Below are 23,731 nucleotides of genomic sequence, written 5' to 3' on the forward strand. Positions count from 1 at the left end.
GTAGAAACCCTCCGTGAGAAGATTTCCGGTGGGAAGGTTGAGAAGGGTTTGACGGTGTATCCTGACCTGAGTGTGAGATACCGAGACCGTCTGTTTGTGCCAGAGTCTTGTCGAGAGGAGGTACTCTGAGATTTTCATTATTCACGCCTTGCGGTGCATCCGGGAGGCACTAAGATGTATCGGGATTTGGGTCGCCAGTTCTGGTGGCGGGGTATGAAGAGAGATGTGGCAGCTTTTGTATCTAAGTGCCTTACTTGTCAGCAAGTGAAGGCCGAACATCAGAGGCCAGCGGGTTTGTTGCAACCCTTGCCTATTGCGGAGTGGAAGTGGGAACACGTCACTATAGACTTCGTTGTGGGTCTTCCGAGGACTCAGGGGGGTAGTGATGCTATTTGGGTGGTTGTAGACCGGTTGACTAAGTCGGCGCACGTCATTCCTATGCGCGTGAGAGATTCAGTAGATCATCTTGCCGACTTGTACATTCGAGACATAGTGAGGGTACACGGGGTTCCAGTGACGATCGTCTCAGATAGAGATCCTCGTTTTACTGCCAGGTTGTGGCAGAGTTTGCAGAGTACCTTAGGCACTAAGTTGACCTTTAGCACGGCTTATCATCCTCAGACTGACGGGCAGTCCGAGCGTACTATTCAGATCCTTGAGGATATGCTTCGGGGTTGTGTTCTAGACTTTAGTGGGTCGTGGGAGAGGCACTTGCCGTTGGTGGAGTTTGCCTACAACAACAGTTTCCAGTCTAGTATCGATATGGCACCATTTGAGGCCTTGTATGGCCGACCGTGTAGATCTCCTGTTTGTTGGGCCGAGGTGGGTGATGCACCTCTGTTGGGTCCAGAGTTGGTGAGGGAAACGACGGAGAAAGTTGAGCTTATCCGTAAGAGGCTTGTTACAGCACAGAGTCGTTAGAAATCTTATGCCGACCGTAGGAGGAGACCTTTGGTGTTTGAGGTGGGTGATCATGTCTTTCTGAAGATATCACCTAGGCGGGGTTTGATGAGGTTTGGGAAGAGCGGGAAGTTGTCCCCTCGGTTTATTGGTCCGTTTGAGATCCTTGAGAGGATTGGCGAGGCTGCTTATCGTTTAGCTTTACCACCGCAACTGTCCGGAGTACATGACGTGTTTCATGTGAGTATGCTTCGGAAATATGAGCCAGATCCATCACATGTGTTGGATTGGACCGATTTAGTGGTTGATGAGGATGTCTCGTATGAGGAGAGACCAGTTCGGGTCTTAGATAGGCGGGATCAAGTTTTGCGAGGCAAAACCATCCCTTTGGTCAAAGTTTTGTGGAAACATCACGGAGTGGAGGAAGCCACTTGGGAACGTGAGTTGGAAGTCCGCGAAAGATACCCGGACATGTTTATCGATTTGTAATCTTGTATTTAAATTTTGTAATATTGTTGAACTTAAGAGCCTTACTTATGTCTTAAGTTGTAAAACGTTGAGTATGTTTTAGTAAATGGGTGTATCTTGGAACTTGCTTCATTTTAGAAGTTTAGTGTAGCATTGCATATGTTGATTACATTGCTGAATGTGTTGTGTATATCATGCAATTGAATATGATATGGGGATTGCTAACATTGAAAGGAATAATGCATAATAGTGATGCAGGCTGAAATATATGTTGTTTTATATATATTGTGAGATGCCTCTTGATAAAGAGATGAAGTGACCAGTATTGGGTCAAGCTGTTTATTATTGCTATAAAATATCTTTGGGAAATTCAGAAAAAACTTGTTTTTATAAACTTATGTTTAATTTCGGGGACGAAATTCTTTGAAGGGGGGGAGGTTATAGCGACCCCAGCCTTTTCCCATTTGATTATTGTATCCGGACTTAAGTTCCGTAGATTCTGTCATTGTATAATTGTTGTTGTTGTCCCTTATTTTCTTATTTGGAGTTATAGGATGTGTTGGGCAGGTTTGTTTCAGGTTGGTTGGGTATAGAAACCAAGTGTTGCTGTCCAGTTTTTTTTGGTTCTTCGCTCGAGCGAGGAGTTGGTCGCTCGAGCGAGCTGTTGTTTTTGGTTTTTCGCTCGAGCTGGGGTTTAGTCGCTCGAGCGAGAGATGGCGTCCAGTATGGACCTGTAGCATTGCATTCTTGGCTCGAGCGAGCTTTTCTTTGCTCGAGCGAGGATTTCTTGTGTCTGGTCGCTCGAGCGACCAAGTCTTCGCTCGAGCGAGCCTGTCCAGTTTATATATGCAGCAGCGGGTTTTGATCAGTCTTTTTCATCTTCTTTTTGATTCCAAACCCTTGGTCCGACCTCTCTCTCTCCCTACTCACCTTCTCTCTTAGGTTTGATCTATTTAGTGTGTGTTTCTACCCTAGTTGCTTTATTAAAAAGATAGAGGGAGTCGAGGGCTTTCATTTAATCTGAACATTTGGCGATTTGGAGCACATTGGTATTTGGGTATTCATCTCTGTCTTCTCCATTTGGGTTGTTTTCTTCGAGGTAGGGATTTCCTACTCCATTCTATAAGTTTTGTTCTAAGTTTTGGTATTTTGATATGTTGGGAATACTTTGGAAATTTTGGGAAAAACCCTAGTGTATTAATTAATTAATTTGTATAATTAATTAAAAGGAATTAGGGAAATATGGTTAAATTCATGGAATTGAGGAATTCATTGATTAAGTGGTGTAGTTGGATAATTTAAATCACTCACCTATTGAACTGTTGATATATTTATTTTCAATTTAGAAATAACTGTTTTGGGCTATCGGTGGAGGATAGCTGTGATTGTTGTAAACACTGGATGTGGATTAGGGATAACTGAAACTACTCATTGATTAAGTCATCAATTGTGACTGTTGAATTAATACAGACCTTATGTGTATTGATTGTGTGTTGTATATGTTATGTGTTTACATACATTGTTTTGTGTGGGAGGAGATAGGGGATGTACTCCACGGTTTAGGGGAAGATAGGGGATGGACCTCTAAACCGGATTTTGTTTGGGAGGAGATAGGGGATGGACTCCATTAGCATCACTTTTATGTGTGCTTATTTATATTGAAGTGTTTTTTTTTATACAGCACTAAAATGTGTATCAAACTGGAAGTATGAAGTGTTTTGATTTGAGCTTGAGTCTCATTTGTTTGTTGATATTGGAAGAATGTGAATTTGATATATATAGTTCACTGTTGTAAGTTTGGCCAGGTTCTGAGCCATATTGATAATGTTGGAAAGTGGAACGTGTCATTGACATTAGTGTCATGAGACTGTATAATGATGTAATTGATTATCTTTGTTAACCATCTATTGAATGCTATTGCTTTATTCAATGCTTATATTTGGTTTAGTATTTTTCTACTGGGCTGTGGCTCACCCTTTATGGGAACGTCATTTTCAGGTCCAGGTGATAAGCTACCTCCAAGGACTTAGCCTGGCAGGATTTGGATTTCGAAGACTATCTTTAGTTATTTGTTTTTATTTGATAAACACACAAGCCTAGGGCTTTATTTGTATTTGAGTTAGAACTCATACTTTTGTGTCCAAGTGTTGGCTTGGAAAGATGTAAGCCTGTAGGGCATTTAATTTGATGTTACATGTATTGCTTTTGTTTAGTAAGACTATGATGAATATTATAATGAGTTAATAAAGTGTTTTCTTCAAATAATGCATGTCAATGATATATATAATGGGTTAATTTTGAGGGCGTTACACGGGTGATAGACTAGTCTATCTATCTATCTATACTATATATTAAGCAAAATGAGGTTTCTAACCCCCAAGGCCTGTGGGAGCTCCAATATGCCAATCCTAATTTTCTAATTTTTTGTTTTTTTTAAAAAAAAAATTAACCTCAACATTTATTAACTTTTCTCAACCCACAAGACTTTTTAACTTCTCTCATAATTACTGCAATACCTTCTACAAAACAAATAATTTGTATATTAAAAAAAATTAAAACACATAAATATTCATATCTATATGTATCTATTTATTTATATCTATCTCTAACCTACAAGTTTTGTAGGAGTTCCAATATCTGAACCTTAATTTCTTAATTTTTTTGATTTTTTTTGAAAAAAAAAACATAGCACTTATTAAATTCTTCCAAGTCTTTTTAATTTCTCCAGTACACATACTTTTTTTAACTTTTCACATACCTATTGCAAACAGTGAGTCTCCTTTTTGTTTTCTCCTTCTTAACTTCTCACTTCTACATTTTCAATTTCAGTGACCACGTATGCAAACAGTAAGTTTTCTTTTTGTTTTCTCCTTCTTGACTTTTCCTTTTGTTTATTGTTTTGATATTATAGTTAGATAGCGCATAAAAATATTTGTGCTTTGTCTTGTGAATAAAAAATTATAATTTGATTTTTTAATATGATTATAAACCCTCACAAAGAGAAAAATGTGATTATAATTAGTTGAATGTTTCTTCTTTTTTTTTAATGTAATTGTAGTTAGTTTAATAGTTTTTTTTTCATTTATTTATTTTATTATGGGAAAAATGTGACGTGATTGTAATTTGTTCAATGACTCTTTTTTTTAATATGATTGTTGTAGTTAGTTCAATGATTTTTTTTTAATGTTATTTAATCTTTTTATTTACTATTTTAATTTTAATTTTAATATGATTGAAGGTAAATAAATATAAACACTCATAAAGAAAAAAATGTGATTATAGTTTGTTCAATGACTCTTTTTTTTAATATGATTGTTGTAGTTAGTTCAATGATTTTTTTTAATGTTATTTAATCTTTTTATTTACTATTTTAATTTTATTTTTAATATGATTGAAATTAGATAAAGATAAACACTCACAAAGAAAAAAATGTGATTGTAGTTAGTTCAATGGTTTTTTTTTTAAATGTAATTGTAGTTAGTCAATGATTCTTTTTTTTCATTTTTTTATTATGGGAAAAATGTGATTTGATTGTAGTTTGTTCAACGGTTCTTTTTTTAATGTGATTTAATCTTTTATTTACTATTTTAATGGTTTTTCTTTACAATTATTTATAAAAAAAATATGATTGTAGTTAGATAGCATAAAAATATTTGTGATTTGATTTGGTTTTTTTCTGATTTGATTTTTAAAGTACCAATTATTGATAATGATCAGATTGTATTTTGAAAAAAAAAATTGTAATTGATTTTTTTAACTCACTGTGTTTTTTGAAAAAAAAATTATTGTGTTTTTTTAACTATCAATTCACTTAATTTGTGATTTGATTTTTAGCTCACTATATTTTTTGAAAAACAAAATGGATTGTACTCATTAGTGTCACATAATGTACCAATTGTTAATGATGATTAGATTGTATTTTGACCAAAAAAAATTGTAATTGATCTTTTTAACTCACTATGTTTTTTTAAAAATAAATTATTGTGTTTTTTAATTATCAATTGACTTAATTTGTGATTGATTTTTTTAATTATTGATGATGATTAGATAGCATTAAAAAAAATTGTGATTTGTATGATTGAAGTTATCTCCTTTTGTTGAAGTTATTTCCTTTTATTTATTGATTTAGTCAAAATTCTCTAATTAACATTTATTAACTTTTTTCAATCCACATGCCTGCATTTATTGATTTGGTCAAAATCCTCTGATTAGCATTTAAAATCCCCTCATACAAATAATTATAGATACAATCTGTGTATAGTTACTGCAGTATCCTTTTCAACTTCTCTCATATACTATGATTAATGATAAGATTGTTAAATTATTTTTATAAAAAATCTTAAAAGACATAATTTATATATTAAAAAAATCTAAAATAAATATAAATATCTATAATTATCCCGTGCATAGCATGGGTGATAGGCTAGTTATCAATATATGTGAATTGCGATTTTTAAATGTCTTTTTTTTCCCTTTTTTATATTATATTAAACTTTAATATTTTGATAATAATCATATGTCCTGAACTTTTCAAGAAATTTTTTTTTTATACTTGTTCTTAATGCATTAAAGTGTTATTATGAGAGATAATAATCATATGTGTTGAAACTTTTCAAGAAATTCATGTGTTGGATTTTAAAGAATTTTTTTTATGCTTGTTCTTAATGCATTAAAGTGTTATTACAAGGGTAAGACTTGGGGGTTGGGAGAAGTTAATAAATGCTAAAGTTTTTTTTTTAAAAATCAAAAAATCAGGAAATTTAGATTGAGAGATTGGAGCTCCTACAAGGCTTGGGGTTAAAAACCTCGTTTTGCTTAATATATAGTACTAGCTTATCACCCGTGCTATGCACAGAATAACTATAGATATTTATATTTGTTTTAAATTTTTTTAAATATATAAATTATGTTTTTTTAAGATTTTTTATAAAAATAATTTAACAATCTTATCACTAATCATAGTGTATGAGAGAAGTTGAAAAGGGTACTGCAGTAACTATACACAGATTGTATCTACAATTATTTGTATGGGGGGATTTTAAATGCTGATCAAGGAAATTTGACCAAATCAATAAATGCAGGCATGTGGAAACGACATGCGGATTGAAAAAAGTTAATAAATGCTGATTAGAAGATTTTAACCAAATCAATAAATGCTGAGTTTTTTTTTTTAATAAAAAATTTAGAAAATTCAGATTGGGATATTGAAACTCCCACAGGCCTTGAGGGTTAAAAATCTCTTTTGCTTAATATATAGTATAGATAGCCTATCACGCGTGCTATGCATGGGATAATTATAGATATTTATATTTATTTTAGATTCTTTTAATATATAAATTATGTTTTTTAAGATTTTTTATAAAAATAATTTAACAATCTTATCACTATCCATAGTGTATGGGAGAAGTTGAAAAGGGTACTGCAGTAACTATACACGAATTGTATCTATAATTATTTGTATGAGGGGATTTTGACCAAATCAATAAATGCAGTCATGTGGAAAGACATATGGATTGAAAAAAGTTAATAAATGCTAATGAGGGGATTTTGACCAAATTAATAAATGCTGAGTTTTTTTTTAAAATAAAAAATAAAAAATTTAGAAAATTCAGATTGGGATATTGAAGCTCCCACAGGCCTTGGGGGTTAAAAACTCCCTTTTGTTTAATATATAGTATAGATAGAATGTTTAGATCTATTGAACAAACTACAATCACATTTTTGTTTTAGTGAGTTAACTTCAATCATATTAAAAAATTAAATTATAAACAAAAGAAGATAACTTCAATCATACAAATCACAATTTTTTTAATGCTATCTAACTACAATGACATTTTTCTCATAATAAAAAAAATAACCATTAAAATAGTAAATAAAAAAGATTATTTAGAACCATTAAACAAACTACAATCACACTTTTCTTTTTGTGAGTGTTTATGTTTATCTAACTTCAATCATATTAAAAAATAAAATTATAAACAAAATGAGATAATTTCAATCATACAAATTACAAATTTTTAATGCTATCTAATCATCATCAATAATTAAAAAAATCAATCACAAATTAAGTCAATTTATAATTAAAAAACACAATAATTTATTTTTCAAAAAACATAATGAGTTAAAAAGATCAATTACAAAACAAAATTTTGGGTCAAAATACAACCTAATCATCATCAATAATTGGTACATTATGTGACCATAATGAGTACAATCCATTTTGTTTTTCAAAAAAAAAACAGTGAGTTAAAAATCAAATAACAAATTAAGTGAATTGATAGTTAAAAAAACACAATAATTTTTTTTTTCAAAAAAACAGTGAGTTAAAAAAATCAATTACAATTTTTTTTTCAAAATACAATCTAATCCTTATCAATAATTGGTACTTTAAAAATCAAATCAGAAAAAAATCAAGTCAAATCACAAATATTTTTATGGTATCTAACTACAATCATATTTTTTTTCATAAATAATCGTAAAGAAAAACCATTAAAACAATAAATAAAAGATTAAATCACATTAAAAAAAAAAAAGAACCATTGACCAAACTACAATCACATCACATTTTTTCCATAACAAAATAAATCTATACTATATATTAAGCAAAATGGGGTTTCTAACCCCCAGGCCTATGGGAGCTCCAATATACCAATCCTAATTTTCTAATTTTTTGTTTTTTTTTAAAAAAAAATTAACCTCAGCATTTATTAACTTCTCTCAACCTACCAGACTTTTTGACTTCTCTCATAATTACTCATAACAAAATAAATAAATAAATAAATGAAAAAAAGAACCATTGACTAACTACAATCACATTAAAAAAGAAGAATCATTGAACTAACTACAGTCAATTTTTTTGCTTTGTGAGTGTTTATATTTATCTAACTTCAATCATATTTAAAACAAAATTAAAATAGTAAATAAAAACATAAAATAACATTAAAAAAAAAAACCGTTGAACTAACTATAACAATTATATTAAAAAAAGAGCCATTGTACAAACTATAATCACATCACATTACAATCATATTTTTTTTCTTTGTGAGTGTTTATGTTTAGGGTTTAGGGCTTAGTGTGTATTGGAGAAGTTAAAAGACTTGGAAGAATTTAATAAGTGCTAAGTTTTTTTTAAAAAAAAAAAATAAAAAAAATTAAGAAATTAAGGTTCAGATATTGGAACTCCCACAAAACTTGTGGGTTAGAGACAGATATAAATAAATAGATAGATATAGATATAGATATTTATATTTGTTTTAAATTTTTTTTAATATACAAATTATTTGTTTTGGAAAAGGTACTGCAATAATTATGAGAGAAGTCAAAAAGTCTTGTGGATTGAGAGAAGTTAATAAATGCTGAGGCTAATTTTTTTTTTTAAAAAAACAAAAAATTAGAAAATTAAGATTGACATATTGGAGGTCCCACAGGCCTTGGGGGTTAGAAACCCCCTTTTGCTTAATATATAGTATAGACTAGCCTATCATCCGTGCTATGCACGAGATAATTATAGATATTTATATTTGTTTTAGATTTTTTTAATATATAAACTATGTTTTTTAAGTTTTTTTATAAAAATAATTTAACAATCTAATCACTAATCATAGTTACGAGAGAAGTTGAAAATGGTATTGCAGTAACTATGCATAGACTGTATCTATAATTATTTGTATGAGGGGATTTTAAATGCTGATCAGGAAATTTTGACCAAATCAATAAATAAAAGGAGATAACTTCAACAAAAGGAGATAACTTCAATCATATAAATCACAATTTTTTAATACTATCTAATCATCATCAATAATTAAAATAATCAACCACAAATTAAGTCAATTGATAATTAAAAAACACAATAATTTATTTTTCAAAAAACATAGTGAGTTAAAAAGATCAATTACAATTTTTTTTTTGTCAAAATACAATTTAATCATCATCAATAATTGGTACATTATATGACCCTAACGAGTACAATCCATTTTGTTTTTCAAAAAATACGGTGAGTTAAAAATCAAATCACAAATTCAGTAAATTGATAGTTAAAAAAACACAATAATTTTTTTTCAAAAAACACAGTTAGTTAAAAAAAATCAATTACAATTTTTTTTTTCAAAATACAATCTAATCATTATCAATAATTGGCAATGTTTTGAAAACCGGACCGGTGAGCGAACCGAAAAAGAGACCGGGTGGATGGGTCACCAGTTCAACCGTCGGGTCAAAGCGGTCGAGCCGTGACGTCATAATTAATATTATATAATTAAAAATTATAAATAAATAAAAATATATATAAATACTCAAATAAAAATAAAAATTGTTGTATAATATTTATTAATAATATTTAATAAAGTCATAATTGATAAAAAAAAAGTCACTTGTTTTAAAGAAATTAAATTTTTTAAACATTCCCTCCAAACAAATTGATTGAATGTTAGGTTTAATTTTGGAGGGAAATAAAATTTTCAACTCTCCCTCCAATCAATATGTTTTAAATAATTTGATTGAATCCCACATAGAATTTTGTAGGTTCTCTTTGAAAAATCTTTTCCTATAAATAGGAATAGACTTTCATAATCTTCTCCAATTTCCAATGAAACTCTTCCTTATGAGAGGAGACTCTTGAAGTAAGAATTTTTAGTCAAAATTTTGAAATATATATAAGAAAGAAAGAAAATAAAAAAGAAAAAGAGAAAAACCAACGGTCCAACACACCAGACCCGGTCCGGGTCACCGATTTTCCTGGTTTGCCCGCCGGGTCTTTCGGTTTTCTATTTCTAGGCCGGTTTTGCTCCTACTCCGGTTCAAGAGGGTTGATGGGACCGGAACTGTCACGCCCCCAAACCGCCCCTAGTAGTTTGGTGCCGTGATGGCCAGTAATCTGAGATTACCGAAGGCCGACTTACAAGAATCACACACAATCAGAGTATGAAATATGGGGCTTACAAGTGCGGAAGTAATATATGTATATACAGAATCTAAATAGTCCATGAGAGCCGTGCTTAAGTCCAATGAAATGACATACATTTTTACAAGGTCTTACAACTTAGATACAATAAGGAAATGAGTTACAAAACACATCTTGACCAAGAGGCTTCTCAAGCCGACATATACAAGTACAAATGAAAAATAAGCCAAGAAGCATGATCTTCAAGATGGTACAAAAATGCTAATCCAAAACACGTCGGCAATACACCCAAAAACACATCGGCTACACGTCTAGGCCTTATTGCCTTCTTGCTCATCACCTACATATATATAGAGAGGGTGAGCTTGGATACTCAGTGAATGATATTAGAAATAAAGGTTTTGCATGATTGATATCCAAGATTTCTTTCAAAGCAATACATAGCATACTTTACAATCAAGAGGGAAATCAAGTTCATTGCCGGCCTTTCAAGTTCTTTGGATGTTATTACATCTACTTAATACAAGGGGGTGATGACAATTCCAAGACAAGAGTGCAGTTGCATTATAGTCCCCTGCAGCTAAGGACTTTCAAGACAAGAGTGCAGTTGCATTATAGTCCCCTGCAGCTAAGGACTTTCAAGACAAGAGTGCAGTTGCATTATAGTCCCCTGCAACTAAGGACTTTCAAGACAAGAGTGCAGTTGCATTATAGTCCCCTGCAACTAAGGACTTTCAAGACAAGAGTGCAGTTGCATTATAGTCCCCTGCAACTAAGGACTTTCAAGAAATGTCATCAAAACAAGATAGTGTTTAATATACAAGTAGGGATAGTCATTCATGCTAGATCAAGTACTTTTCAAAACAGGGCAAGACGAGATTTTATGAAAGTAAGTGTAACATAACTTTATTAAAAATACCACTCACTTAGTTTCTTCAAACGTCGGGGTCGAGACAAGCCCAAGTCCTACAAACACATGGCAAAGCCTATTGAATGCACCTTCAACAAGTTTCGTATGTACACAAATGGTTTCGGAAAACATGCTGGGCACCAACCAGGTCCAGGCCGAGGTTCCACACCTCCTCGCCGAGGTGTGTTCCCGAGGGCCACATGCAAGGAAAAGAGGTCGGGAAACTCTGGGTTTCCCTCTGCTGATGAACATGAAGAACATGAGTGTGAAAACATGAAAAATATGAATGCTCAATCATAATCTGTCATCATAATCTGGGATTTTCGTGCTATGAGTTTGAAAACATGGACCTGGGTACCCGTACTTGAAGTTCTTGCGGAAATAAACACAAAAACATGATTCTTTATGCAAGCTTTCGGATCAAAACAAGACTTTCTTGAAGAACACGTGAATGTCATTTTCTCTTTCTAAAATCGAACTTCAAAACGATGCATGGCTTACAAATCAAGTCCGATCATGCAATGCAATAACATGAACACAGAGAACATCTTGAGCAGATCAAGAATCTAACCTTAGAACACGGATCTAACGGTTCGATCTCTAGGAATCAAGCTTGAAGATCTACTTCCTCACTCTAAAACTCCTCCTTCCTCCTAGAGCTTCTCTCTCTACAAGGCAAGGTTATGATACCAAATGATAGTTTTCTTTACCCGGTTCTGGGGTTAACCCTCAACTGAGACACGTGGCGGCGACTGGTTGGGTTCTTCCTGAAAAGGTGGCTGACAGACCAGACAAAGCATGGTGGAAGGGTGTTCAACAAGTAAAGCGGTATGGGCTCTCTGACGGGGCAATGACATCGGCTAACAACAAGGCGTATCTAACAAGCTACACAGAATGGCACTCCGGCAAGGGGTGACATCGGCTAACAAAGGACTTCGGCAACTAAGGTGACAATGACCTCGGCTAGGAAGGACAACACTTGACTAAGCTGTGCCACATCTTGGCCTAGATGCGCCACACCTCGGCCTAGGTCATACCACTCCAGGACGAGATCACTTGGGTGCAAGGTAACATCTCGGCTAACGTGTCAAGGCAAGGACGGAGGTCAACAAGGGGTTCCAAGATACTTCTAGACTGAGGATGACCTCAGCTTGGAATGATCTAGGCATAACATAACCTAGGCTTGGAATAACATCGGCTAACATAACTCAGGCGAGGCGTGACCTAAGTTTCACATCAAGGAAGGAACAAGACAAGCATACTACACTTAGACAAATCACAAGGCTTCAAAACAAGACATGGATCACATTAGCTCAAGCGAAACAAATCACAACATACACATGCAAACTTAACAAGTCATAATCATACAGATGCTCATGAACATGATGAGAACATAAAATGTGGGTTCCTACAGTCTACCCTCCTTAAAGAAGTTTGGTCCCCAAACTTAAGTCACCTTGTCCTACGAATAACTCCGGGTAACGGATTTTCATCTCCTCTTCCTTTTCCCATGTGGCCTCCTCGCCATAATGCTTCTCCCATTCGATTTTCACCATTGATATCAACTTGTTTCTCAATTGTCTCACTTGTCTGTCGATAATTCTCATCGGCTTCTCTTCGTAGCCCAAGTCTTCATTAACTACAACCCCGGAGTAATCTATTACATGCAGTGGGTCTCAGATATATTTCCTCAGCATTGAAACATGGAACACGCTGTGGACTTGGCTCAAATCTGGCGGCAAAGCGAGTCTGTAAGCAACGGTGTTAACTTTCTCAAGAATTTCAAACGGCCCAATATATCGGGGTGCAAGTTTACCCTTCTTCCCAAATCTCGAAACTCCTGTCATCGGCGAGACCTTCAAAAACACATGATCCTCAATTTCAAATTCTAACTCCCTCCTTCTTTGGTCGGCATAACACTTCTGTCGACTCTGTGCAGTTTTAATCCTCTGCTGAATGAGTTTGATCTTTTCAGTTGTTACCTGAACCAACTCGGGGCCAATTAGAGCTTTGTCTCCTACTTCAGTCCAACATATCGGCGATCTGCACTCCCTTCCATACAAAGCTTCATACGGCGCCATGCCTATGCTGGCTTGATAACTGTTGTTGTATGCGAACTCTACTAATGGCAAATGCGATTCCCAACTTCCCTGGAAATCCAACACGCACAGTCTGAGCATGTCTTCGAGTGTCTGAATCGTTCTTTCTGTCTGCCCGTCGGTCTGGGGGTGAAAGGCTGTGCTAAATCTCAACTCTGTCCCCAAGGCTCCTTGTAGACTCTGCCAAAATCTAGAAACGAACTTCGGATCTCGGTCTGACACAATGGACATCGGCACACCATGAAGCCTAACGATCTCATTCATGTACAATTCGGCAAGTCGGTTGGCATTGAATGTAGTCTTGACAGGCAAAAAGTGAGCTGACTTAGTAAACCTGTCGACTATAACCCAAATGGAATCCATAACTCTCTGCGTCCTCGGCAAGCCCACTACGAAATCCATGGAGATGTGCTCCCATTTCCACTCAGGAATTGACAAGGGTTGAAGAAGTCCTGCCGGTCTCTAGTGTTCTGCCTTCACTTGCTGACAACACAGACATTGAAATACAAACTCGGCTATCTCTCTTTTCATGTTCGGCCACCAAAAGGTCCGCTTTACGTCCTGATACATTTTGGTGCTCCCTGGATGAATGGCAAACCTGGAACTATGGGCCTCTTGCAAAATCTTCCTTTTTAACTCTGGTACGTCGGCTACACACAATCTCCCTTCAAACTTAAGCACTTGATTCTCCATAGTGTATCCCGGCCTCGGCTTGGTGACGAATTCGTCAATTACTTTCTTGAGGAATTTATCCTCCCTCTGTCTGGTCTTCACTTCCTCAATAATGGTCGGTTCCACCGAAACCGCTGTCAGGCACGCCAAACTCCCAACTAACTTCCTGCTCAATGCGTCGGCTACGGAATTTGCCTTACCCGGGTGATACTGAATCTGCATGTCATAATCCTTCAGTAGCTCGAGCCATCTTCTCTGCCTCATATTTAACTCTTTCTGAGTGAACAAGTACTTCAGACTCTTGTGGTCGGTGAAAACTTGGCAAGATGTTCCATACAAGTAATGACGCCATATCTTCAAAGCAAATACCACGGCAGCTAGCTCCAGATCATGGGTAGGATAATTCTTTTCATTGGGCTTCAACTGACGAGACGCGTACGCTATGACTTTACCTTCTTGCATTAACACGCAGCCCAAACCCTTATGTGAAGCATCACTGTAAATCTGAAATTCCTCATTAGCCGATGGTAGTACTAGAACTGGTGCTGTAACTAACCTCGCCTTCAGCTCCTGGAAGGCTGATTCTCTCTCATTGGTCCATTCATAAGCTGCTCCCTTCTTAGTTAGTTGTGTCAAAGGCACTGCAATCCTCGAGAAATCCTTCACAAACTTCATGTAATAACCTGCCAAACCCAGAAAACTACGAACCTCGGACACGTTGGTCGGCGTCGGCCAATTCACAATGGCTTCAATCTTACTGGGGTCAACTGATATACCGTCCTCATTAATCACATGCCCTAGAAACGAAATGCTGGAAAGCCAAAACTCGCATTTACTTAACTTGGCGTACAACTTCTTATCTCTCAAGGTCTGCAGGGCAAGTCTCAGATGATTCTCGTGCTCGCTCGTACTCCCGGAATAGATCAATATGTCGTCGATAAAAATAATGACAAACTCATCTAGGTACGGCTTAAAGACTCTGTTCATCAAGTCCATGAATGCTGCTGGGGCATTGGTTACTCCGAAGGGCATTACCAAAAATTCGTAGTGGCCATATCTTGTCCGAAAAGCAGTTTTCTCAATGTCCTCGGCTTTAACCTTCAACTGGTGGTAGCCTGACCTAAGGTCAATCTTGGAAAAGACTCGTGCTCCTCGTAGTTGATCAAGCAAATCATCGATTCTAGGCAATGGGTACTTGTTCTTAATGGTCACCTTATTAAGTTCTCTGTAGTCAATGCAAAGACGAAGTGTGCCATCCTTTTTCTTAACAAATAGAACGGGTGCTCCCCACGGTGAAGTGCTCAGCCTAACAAATCCTTTGTCCAACAATTCTTGTAATTGCGATTTCAGTTCTCTAAGTTCGGCTGGGGCCATTCTGTAGGGTGTTTTGGAGATGGGTTGTGTTCCTGACAGGATGTCCACAGTAAACTCTATTTCCCTATCGACAAGGTGGCCAGGCAACTCGGTTGGAAAGACGTCGGGGAATTCCTTAACAACGGGTAGGTCGGCTAACTCAACAATTCCATTCAAATCACTTAGTATACTGCACAGATAACCCTGACATCCTTTTTGGATCAACTTGTAGGCTTTCATAGATGAGATTAAGTAAGGTGGGGGTACTACTCCTTTACCCTGAAAAATGACCTCGGCTTGGCTTGGGGTCTTCAACGTGACGCTCTTAGTAACACAATTAATGGATGCATGATTCGCCACTAACCAATCCATTCCCAATATAACATCGAAGTGAGTCATGCTTAATGGCATCAAATCAACTAACAATTCTACACTCTCAATCATAACATTACACGCCCTATAAATGGATGTAACAATCATATTTCTCCCAGATGGAGTAGACACAGATAATACATAATCAAGGGGTTCTAATTCTCTACTCAACTTCTCGGCGAATATAGTGGACACAAATGAATGCGTAGAACCCGAATCAATCAATACGTATGCATCTCGAGAACAAATTGAAAGGGTACCTGACACCACCGCCTCGGCATTCTGGGTGTCTCCTGGTACTAATGCGAAAACTCTGCCTTGCCTTGCCTGTATTCTCCCGACGTTGTTGTTCTGTGCAGTGCCCGAGGTGCTTCCGTTCCTCTTTCCATTGTCAGTCCCTGCCTTCGGGCAGTCCTTCAGACGATGACCTATCTCGCCGCACTCATAGCAAGCTCCTGTTGCCCAACGACAAACCCCGAAATGTAGCTTTCCACAACTCGCGCACATCGGCTTGGCGTTACCTTCCTGATTTGAGTTGCTGGAACTGTCTGTGCTCATTCTCTTCTTGGCATTGAACGGAACTCGACGATTATCATAATTCTGTCTCTTCCTCTGACCCTCACTTGAACTCTGGTATCGGTTTAAATTAGCTTCAGCCAGGATGGCCTTGTCCAGTACTCCGGCGTATGTCGGCATATTGAGCATATTAACCCGGTCTTGTATCGGTCCACGTAACCCACTTTCGAACTTCCTCGCCTTTCGGTATTCGTTGTCAACCATGTGAGGCGCATACCTCGCCAATTCAGTAAAGGCACGATCATATTCTGCGACTGTCTTGTTCCCTTGCATCAAATTCTGAAACTCCGTGGTCTTTCGGTCTCGGACGCTGAGGGGGAAATGCTTGTTGTAGAACAACTCCAAAAATTTTGCCCAAGTCAAACCCGGATTGCTTTCTCGGACCATCATCCACCACCTACGAGCATCGTCGTCTAGCGTGAATGCTGCCAGAGATACCTTCTGGGCGTCTGTACTGGGGAAGATCTCAAACAACTTCTCCATCTCTAAAACCCATGCCTCGGCTTTCATTGGTTCTATACCTCCTTGAAATCTCGGCGGTTTCATTTTCTTGAACTCTCTGATTAGGGTTATCGTGTCGTTCCCGTACAAAGCCTGTGGTAGAGGCACTTGTGGCACTGGAGGGGGTGGAGCTGCATAACGGCCATTCGTCTGCTCAGCCTGCGTGGAAGTTGTACCAGTATCCTGTTGCCTAGGTTGTCTCTGCTCACGAACCAAGCCTTCGACTAACCTTTCCAATCTCTCCAATCTATCTTCTGAACGATCTCGGCCAACTGGAGGTCTACCTCTCCTCATGGTGCTAGGAGGATGCAAGATGAGACTTTAAAATAACTGAACAGGTAATACGTATACAAGTAACAAATGTCTATGCCGAAATGATGCACACGTAGTCAAGTAGCAAGCAATATGATGCAATCCTAACATCATTCTAAGGAAAATCCTATGCTCTTTAGGACTCAAGGTGGGTGATTAACGTACTATAAGGATCCTATGCTCTGATACCATTCTGTCATGCCCCCAAACCGCCCCTAGTAGTTTGGTGCCATGATGGCCAGTAATCCGAGATTACCGAAGGCCGACTTACAAGAATCACACACAATCAGAGTATGAAATATGGGGCTTACAAGTGCGGAAGTAATATATGTATATACAGAATCTAAATAGTCCGTGAGAGCCGTGCTTAAGTCCAATGAAATGACATACATTTTTACAAGGTCTTACAACTTAGATACAATAAGGAAATGAGTTACAAAACACATCTTGACCAAGAGGCTTCTCAAGCCGACATATACAAGTACAAATGAAAAATAAGCCAAGAAGCATGATCTTCAAGATGGTACAAAAATGCTAATCCAAAACACGTCGGCAATGCACCCAAAAACACATCGGCTACACGTCTAGGCCTCATTGCCTTCTTGCTCATCACCTACATATATATAGAGAGGGTGAGCTTGGATACTCAGTGAATGATATTAGAAATAAAGGTTTTGCATGATTGATATCCAAGATTTCTTTCAAAGCAATACATAGCATACTTTACAATCAAGAGGGAAATCAAGTTCATTGCCGGCCTTTCAAGTTCTTTGGATGTTATTACATCTACTTAATACAAGGGGGTGATGACAATTCCAAGACAAGAGTGCAGTTGCATTATAGTCCCCTGAAGCTAAGGACTTTCAAGACAAGAGTGCAGTTGCATTATAGTCCCCTGCAGCTAAGGACTTTCAAGACAAGAGTGCAGTTGCATTATAGTCCCCTGCAGCTAAGGACTTTCAAGACAAGAGTGCAGTTGCATTATAGTCCCCTGCAACTAAGGACTTTCAAGACAAGAGTGCAGTTGCATTATAGTCCCCTGCAACTAAGGACTTTCAAGAAATGTCATCAAAACAAGATAGTGTTTAATATACAAGTAGGGATAGTCATTCATGCTAGATCAAGTACTTTTCAAAACAGGGCAAGACGAGATTTTATGAAAGTAAGTGTAACATAACTTTATTAAAAATACCACTCACTTAGTTTCTTCAAACGTCGGGGTCGAGACAAGCCCAAGTCCTACAAACACATGGCAAAGCCTATTGAATGCACCTTCAACAAGTTTCGTATGTACACAAATGGTTTCGGAAAACATGCTGGGCACCAACCAGGTCCAGGCCGAGGTTCCACACCTCCTCGCCGAGGTGTGTTCCCGAGGGCCACATGCAAGGAAAAGAGGTCGGGAAACTCTGGGTTTCCCTCTGCTGATGAACATGAAGAACATGAGTGTGAAAACATGAAAAATATGAATGCTCAATCATAATCTGTCATCATAATCTGGGATTTTCGTGCTATGAGTTTGAAAACATGGACCTGGGTACCCGTACTTGAAGTTCTTGCGGAAATAAACACAAAAACATGATTCTTTATGCAAGCTTTCGGATCAAAACAAGACTTTCTTGAAGAACACATGAATGTCATTTTCTCTTTCTAAAATCGAACTTCAAAACGATGCATGGCTTACAAATCAAGTCCGATCATGCAATGCAATAACATGAACACAGAGAACATCTTGAGCAGATCAAGAATCTAACCTTAGAACACGGATCTAACGGTTCGATCTCTAGGAATCAAGCTTGAAGATCTACTTCCTCACTCTAAAACTCCTCCTTCCTCCTAGAGCTTCTCTCTCTACAAGGCAAGGTTATGATACCAAATGATAGTTTTCTTTACCCGGTTCTGGGGTTAACCCTCAACTGAGACACGTGGCGGCGACTGGTTGGGTTCTTCCTGAAAAGGTGGCTGACAGACCAGACAAAGCATGGTGGAAGGGTGTTCAACAAGTAAAGCGGTATGGGCTCTCTGACGGGGCAATGACATCGGCTAACAACAAGGCGTATCTAACAAGCTACACGGAATGGCACTCTGGCAAGGGGTGACATCGGCTAACAAAGGACTTCGGCAACTAAGGTGACAATGACCTCGGCTAGGAAGGACAACACTTGACTAAGCTGTGCCACATCTTGGCCTAGATGCGCCACACCTCGGCCTAGGTCATACCACTCCAGGACGAGATCACTTGGGTGCAAGGTAACATCTCGGCTAACGTGTCAAGGCAAGGACGGAGGTCAACAAGGGGTTCCAAGATACTTCTAGACTGAGGATGACCTCGGCTTGGAATGATCTAGGCGTAACATAACCTAGGCTTGGAATAACATCGGCTAACATAACTCAGGCGAGGCGTGACCTAAGTTTCACACCAAGGAAGGAACAAGACAAGCATACTACACTTAGACAAATCACAAGGCTTCAAAACAAGACATGGATCACATTAGCTCAAGCGAAACAAATCACAACATACACATGCAAACTTAACAAGTCATAATCATACAGATGCTCATGAACATGATGAGAACATAAAATGTGGGTTCCTACAGGAACAAGGCCTGGTTCATTTTGCATCGGTGTGGGTTCATTTTTTGCATGGACCCTATTTTTATTGTTAGGAATGTGGTAGTATGGTGGGAGACCACCTTTTCTTCTTGGAGACCACCTTTCTATTCGCCGCCCGGTATTGTTATTAGAGGGGTGGTCTCCCTCACTTTTGGGGCACATTTTCTGGTCTCCCCTATCACCATTGTGTTGTATTCACCTTAGAGGCCACCAATATGGGTTGGCCTGTCACGCCCTCAAAATAACCCATCATATATACATATCATTGACATGCATTCTTTAAAGAAAACAATTTATTAATACATTCATCAGAGTATTACTAAATAAACGCATTACATGTAACATCGAATAAAATGCCCTACAGGCTTACATCCTTCCAAGCCAACACTTGGATACAAAAATATGAGTTCTAACTCAATACAAGAAAAGCCCTAGGCTTGAATGTTTACATGTACTAAGAAATAAAGACAATTAACTAAAGATAGTCTTCTTCAAATCCAGAAGCCAAACCCTCCCAAGCTAAGTCCTTGGAGGTAGTTTATCACCTGAACCTGAAAATGATGTTCCCATAAAGGGTGAGCCACAGCCCAGTAGAAATATACTAAACCACATATAAGCAATGAATAAAGCAATAGCATTCAACAGATGGTTAACCAAGATAATCAATTACTTCATTTTACAGTCTCATGATACTATTGTCTAAGACACGTTTTACTTTCCAACTTTATCAACATGGCTCAGAACCTGGCCAAACTTACAACAGTGAATTATATATATCATATTCACATTCTTCCAATATCAACAAACAAATGAGACTCAAGCTCAAATCAAAACATTTCATACTTCCAGATTGATACACATTTTAGTGCTGTATCAACAAAAACACTTCTATATAAATAAGCACACATAAAAGTGATGCTAATGGAGTCCATCCCCTATCTCCTCCCAAACAAAATCCGGTTTAGAGGTCCATCCCCTATCTTCCCCTAAACCGTGGAGTACATCCCCTATCTCCTTCCACACAAAACAATGTATGCAAATGCAATGCTCAATCAATACACGTATTTTCTGTATCAATGCAATTGTCAAAATTAATGACTTAACCAATGTGATTAGTTTCAGTTATTCCTAATCCACATGCAATGTCTACAACAATCACGACTATCCTCCACCGATAGCCCAAAACAGTTATTTCTAGACTGGAAATAAATATATCAACAATTCAATGGGCGGGTGATTTACATTATCCAACTACACCATTTAAGCAATAAATTTCCCAATTTCATGAATTTAACCAAATTCCCCAATCCCCTTAAATTAATTATACAAATTAATTAATTTAAACAACTAGGGTTTTTCCCAAAATTATCAAATAACCCCAACTTATCAAAATACCAAAACTTAGAACAAAACTTATAAAATGGAGTAGGAAATCCCTACCTCGAAGAAAACAACCCAAATGGTGAAGACAGAGATGAGTGCCCAAATACCAATGTGCTCCAAATCGCCAAATGTTCAGATTAAATGAAAGCCCTCGACTCTCTCTATCTTTTTAATAAAGCAACTAGGGTAGAAACACACTCTAAATAGATCAAACCTAAGAGAGAAGGTGAGTGGGGAGAGAGAGAAGTCGGACCTAGGGTTTGGAATCAAAAAGAAGATGAAAAAGACTGATCAAAACCCGCTGCTGCGTATATAAACTGGACAGGCTCGCTCGAGCGAAGACTTGGCCACTCGAGCGACCAGACACAGAGAAGCTACGCTCGAGCCAAGGAAGCCTTGCTCGAGCCAACAACCCAAAAGCTCGCTCGAGCGAAAGAAAACTCGATCGAGCGAAGAACTCAAACCCTCAGGTCTGAAACCAGACACACGCTCGAGCGAAGGAACTATCGCTCGAGCGAAGAACGAACTAACTCGCTCGAGCGAAGAAAAGCTCGCTCGAGCCAAAAACCCCTGCTCTCAGGTCTAACTACAAAACGCAATCCTCGCTCGATCGAAGAAACCCTGGCTCGAGCGACAGACCAAAACAAAGAGCTCGCTCGAGCGAATAACTGCTCGCTCGAGCGAAGAGTCAGAATTCTGGGCAGCAACCCTTTGCTCCCAAGCTCAACCAACCTGCTACAAACCTGCCCATTGCATCCCCCAACTCAGAAATAGGAAATTAAAGGACGGTAACAATCAAAATACAATGGCAGGAGCTACGAAACCTAAGTCCGGATACAATAATCATATGGAAAAAGACCGGGGTCGCTATATGGCCAACCACCTTTGGTGATTAACCCTTTTGAACCTTCCTTGAAAGCTGGTTTTTCTCACTTTTGAGCCACATTTTCTGGTCTCCCATACCACCACTGTGTTGCACTCATCTGGGAGGCCACCAATCTGGTATGGTCGACCACCTTTCTTGTTGACCCTTTTGACCCCTGGTCGGCCGACCAGGGCAAGTAGTCGGCCGACCACTTGAACTGGTTGGCCAGCCATCTCCTTTTTGACCTTCTTGAGTTGCATACAGCTATGCCAGCTGGGAGGCATTTGCTCCGGGTTTGACCCTTTTGTTTGGCTTCTTAAGGAAGTTTGGTCCTTTTTGCTTAGCTTCTAAGAGAAGCTTGACCTTTTGTCAAGCTTCTTGAGGAAGCTTGACCCCTTTGGTCTAGCTTCCTCAAGAAGCTTGACCCTTTTGGTTTAGCTTCTTTTGGAAGCTTGGTCCCTTTGCTTGAGGCTTCTCCAAGAAGTCTTGGACCTCCTCTTCTATAAAACCAACCCTCCTCTCCACTTGCAAGGGTTGAACATTTTGGTCTCAAGATAGATACACTTCACCATATATCTCTACATCCCAAGCCTCCAAACTCCATTATTCTTGGCCATTTACACTACACCTCCTAGCACAACACCTCCACCATCCATCCAAGCACCTTGGAGCTGACTTTTAGAGATTGAAGACTCACTATTTTGGTCCAGAAGCTGCTGGCCTTTTTCTCTTCAAGGGTAAGTCTCTAACATTCTCAAATTTATTATTTTTTAATGAAAAAGTTGTTTTAAATTATAACTAAACAAACCAATAGACTTTTTAACTTTTGACTATTTTAATTAAAAAAACGGTTTATTTAGAGATTACCAAATAGAGCTTAATCTATTAAAACACTCAAGTAAAATCAATGATATTTCTGAGAAATCTCCTGCAAACAGTGGCAAAGCTCCTTGGGTTTAGATAGGATGATCATGTGGTCAGCATTTGCAATGGACTTGACTTCATCAGGTGGGCTATTCTGAATAATCCATCTCTGAAATTCGGGTTTCATAAGTTGGTCTACTTCACACACTATGTAAACCCGACTCATCGACCCGTATCTCGCTTCTGTTAGAAGCGATTCCTTGGCCACGTCATCAAAGAACATCCCGTTGGGCCTCACTAACGTCTTCGCTAATTCCAGGTCCTGCATGAATCCCAACCCAATTAGGCTCAAATCTCATTATTATAAGAAAATTTTGCATTTGAGATGACCATTGTCTTCTTATCAAATTAAAAAAAAAATAATAATAATTTTAAGAAATTTATTTATATTTATTGTTATTCAATTAAAAATTTTGAATAACCTAATTAGGAAAATAGTATAAATGCATTTGTTTTAACCAAAGGTTAGGTCTTTAATTCAATTTACCTTTTCCATTTTGCCATATAATCGAACTAGTCGTGTAAGTAGAATCACTCTGTGCAGTTTATGCTCTTAACGTTTGAAAATGACAATATAACCCTTTGTGGTTTGTAAACTGAAGTGTACCGTTAAGACTGTTAACAATTTAATAAAAAAGACTAAAATACCCCTATATTTTCATCATTTCTTTAGAAGGAAAAATACACTTTGACCCATGTGTTTTATTTTATGTGCGCTTTACCCCTTTCAAATTTGAAATTGACTATATAATCCTTCTGTTTGCCACGGGTTTCACACTTAATGTTAAGTTGAACGGAATGTTTAACAATATTTAACTGTGCAATTTAGTCTATCAATCAAATAGAGGTTATGTGGTTATTTCCAAATATTAAGGGGATAAACT

The 23,731-nt window shown here is 37.4% G+C and overlaps 2 protein-coding genes across 3 annotated transcripts in view; both read right to left on the minus strand.

Moving 5' to 3' along the window:
* The window catches only part of LOC114283083 (methylesterase 10-like), a 297,358-nt gene that overhangs the window by 78,676 nt on the left and 194,951 nt on the right, over positions 1-23,731 (minus strand). The window lies entirely within an intron of this gene.
* The window catches only part of LOC114283086 (jasmonoyl--L-amino acid synthetase JAR4-like), a 43,005-nt gene continuing 42,101 nt past the window's right edge, over positions 22,828-23,731 (minus strand). Inside the window, exon 5 of the mRNA XM_082868112.1 lies at positions 22,828-23,109. Coding sequence (XP_082724238.1) covers positions 22,828-23,109 — 282 coding nt within the window. The remainder of the gene's footprint in view (positions 23,110-23,731) is intronic.

This window comes from Camellia sinensis, chromosome 5 (genome assembly GCF_055761805.1).
Source record: "Camellia sinensis isolate YWXY chromosome 5, ASM5576180v1, whole genome shotgun sequence".
Classification (NCBI taxonomy): Eukaryota; Viridiplantae; Streptophyta; class Magnoliopsida; order Ericales; family Theaceae; genus Camellia; species Camellia sinensis.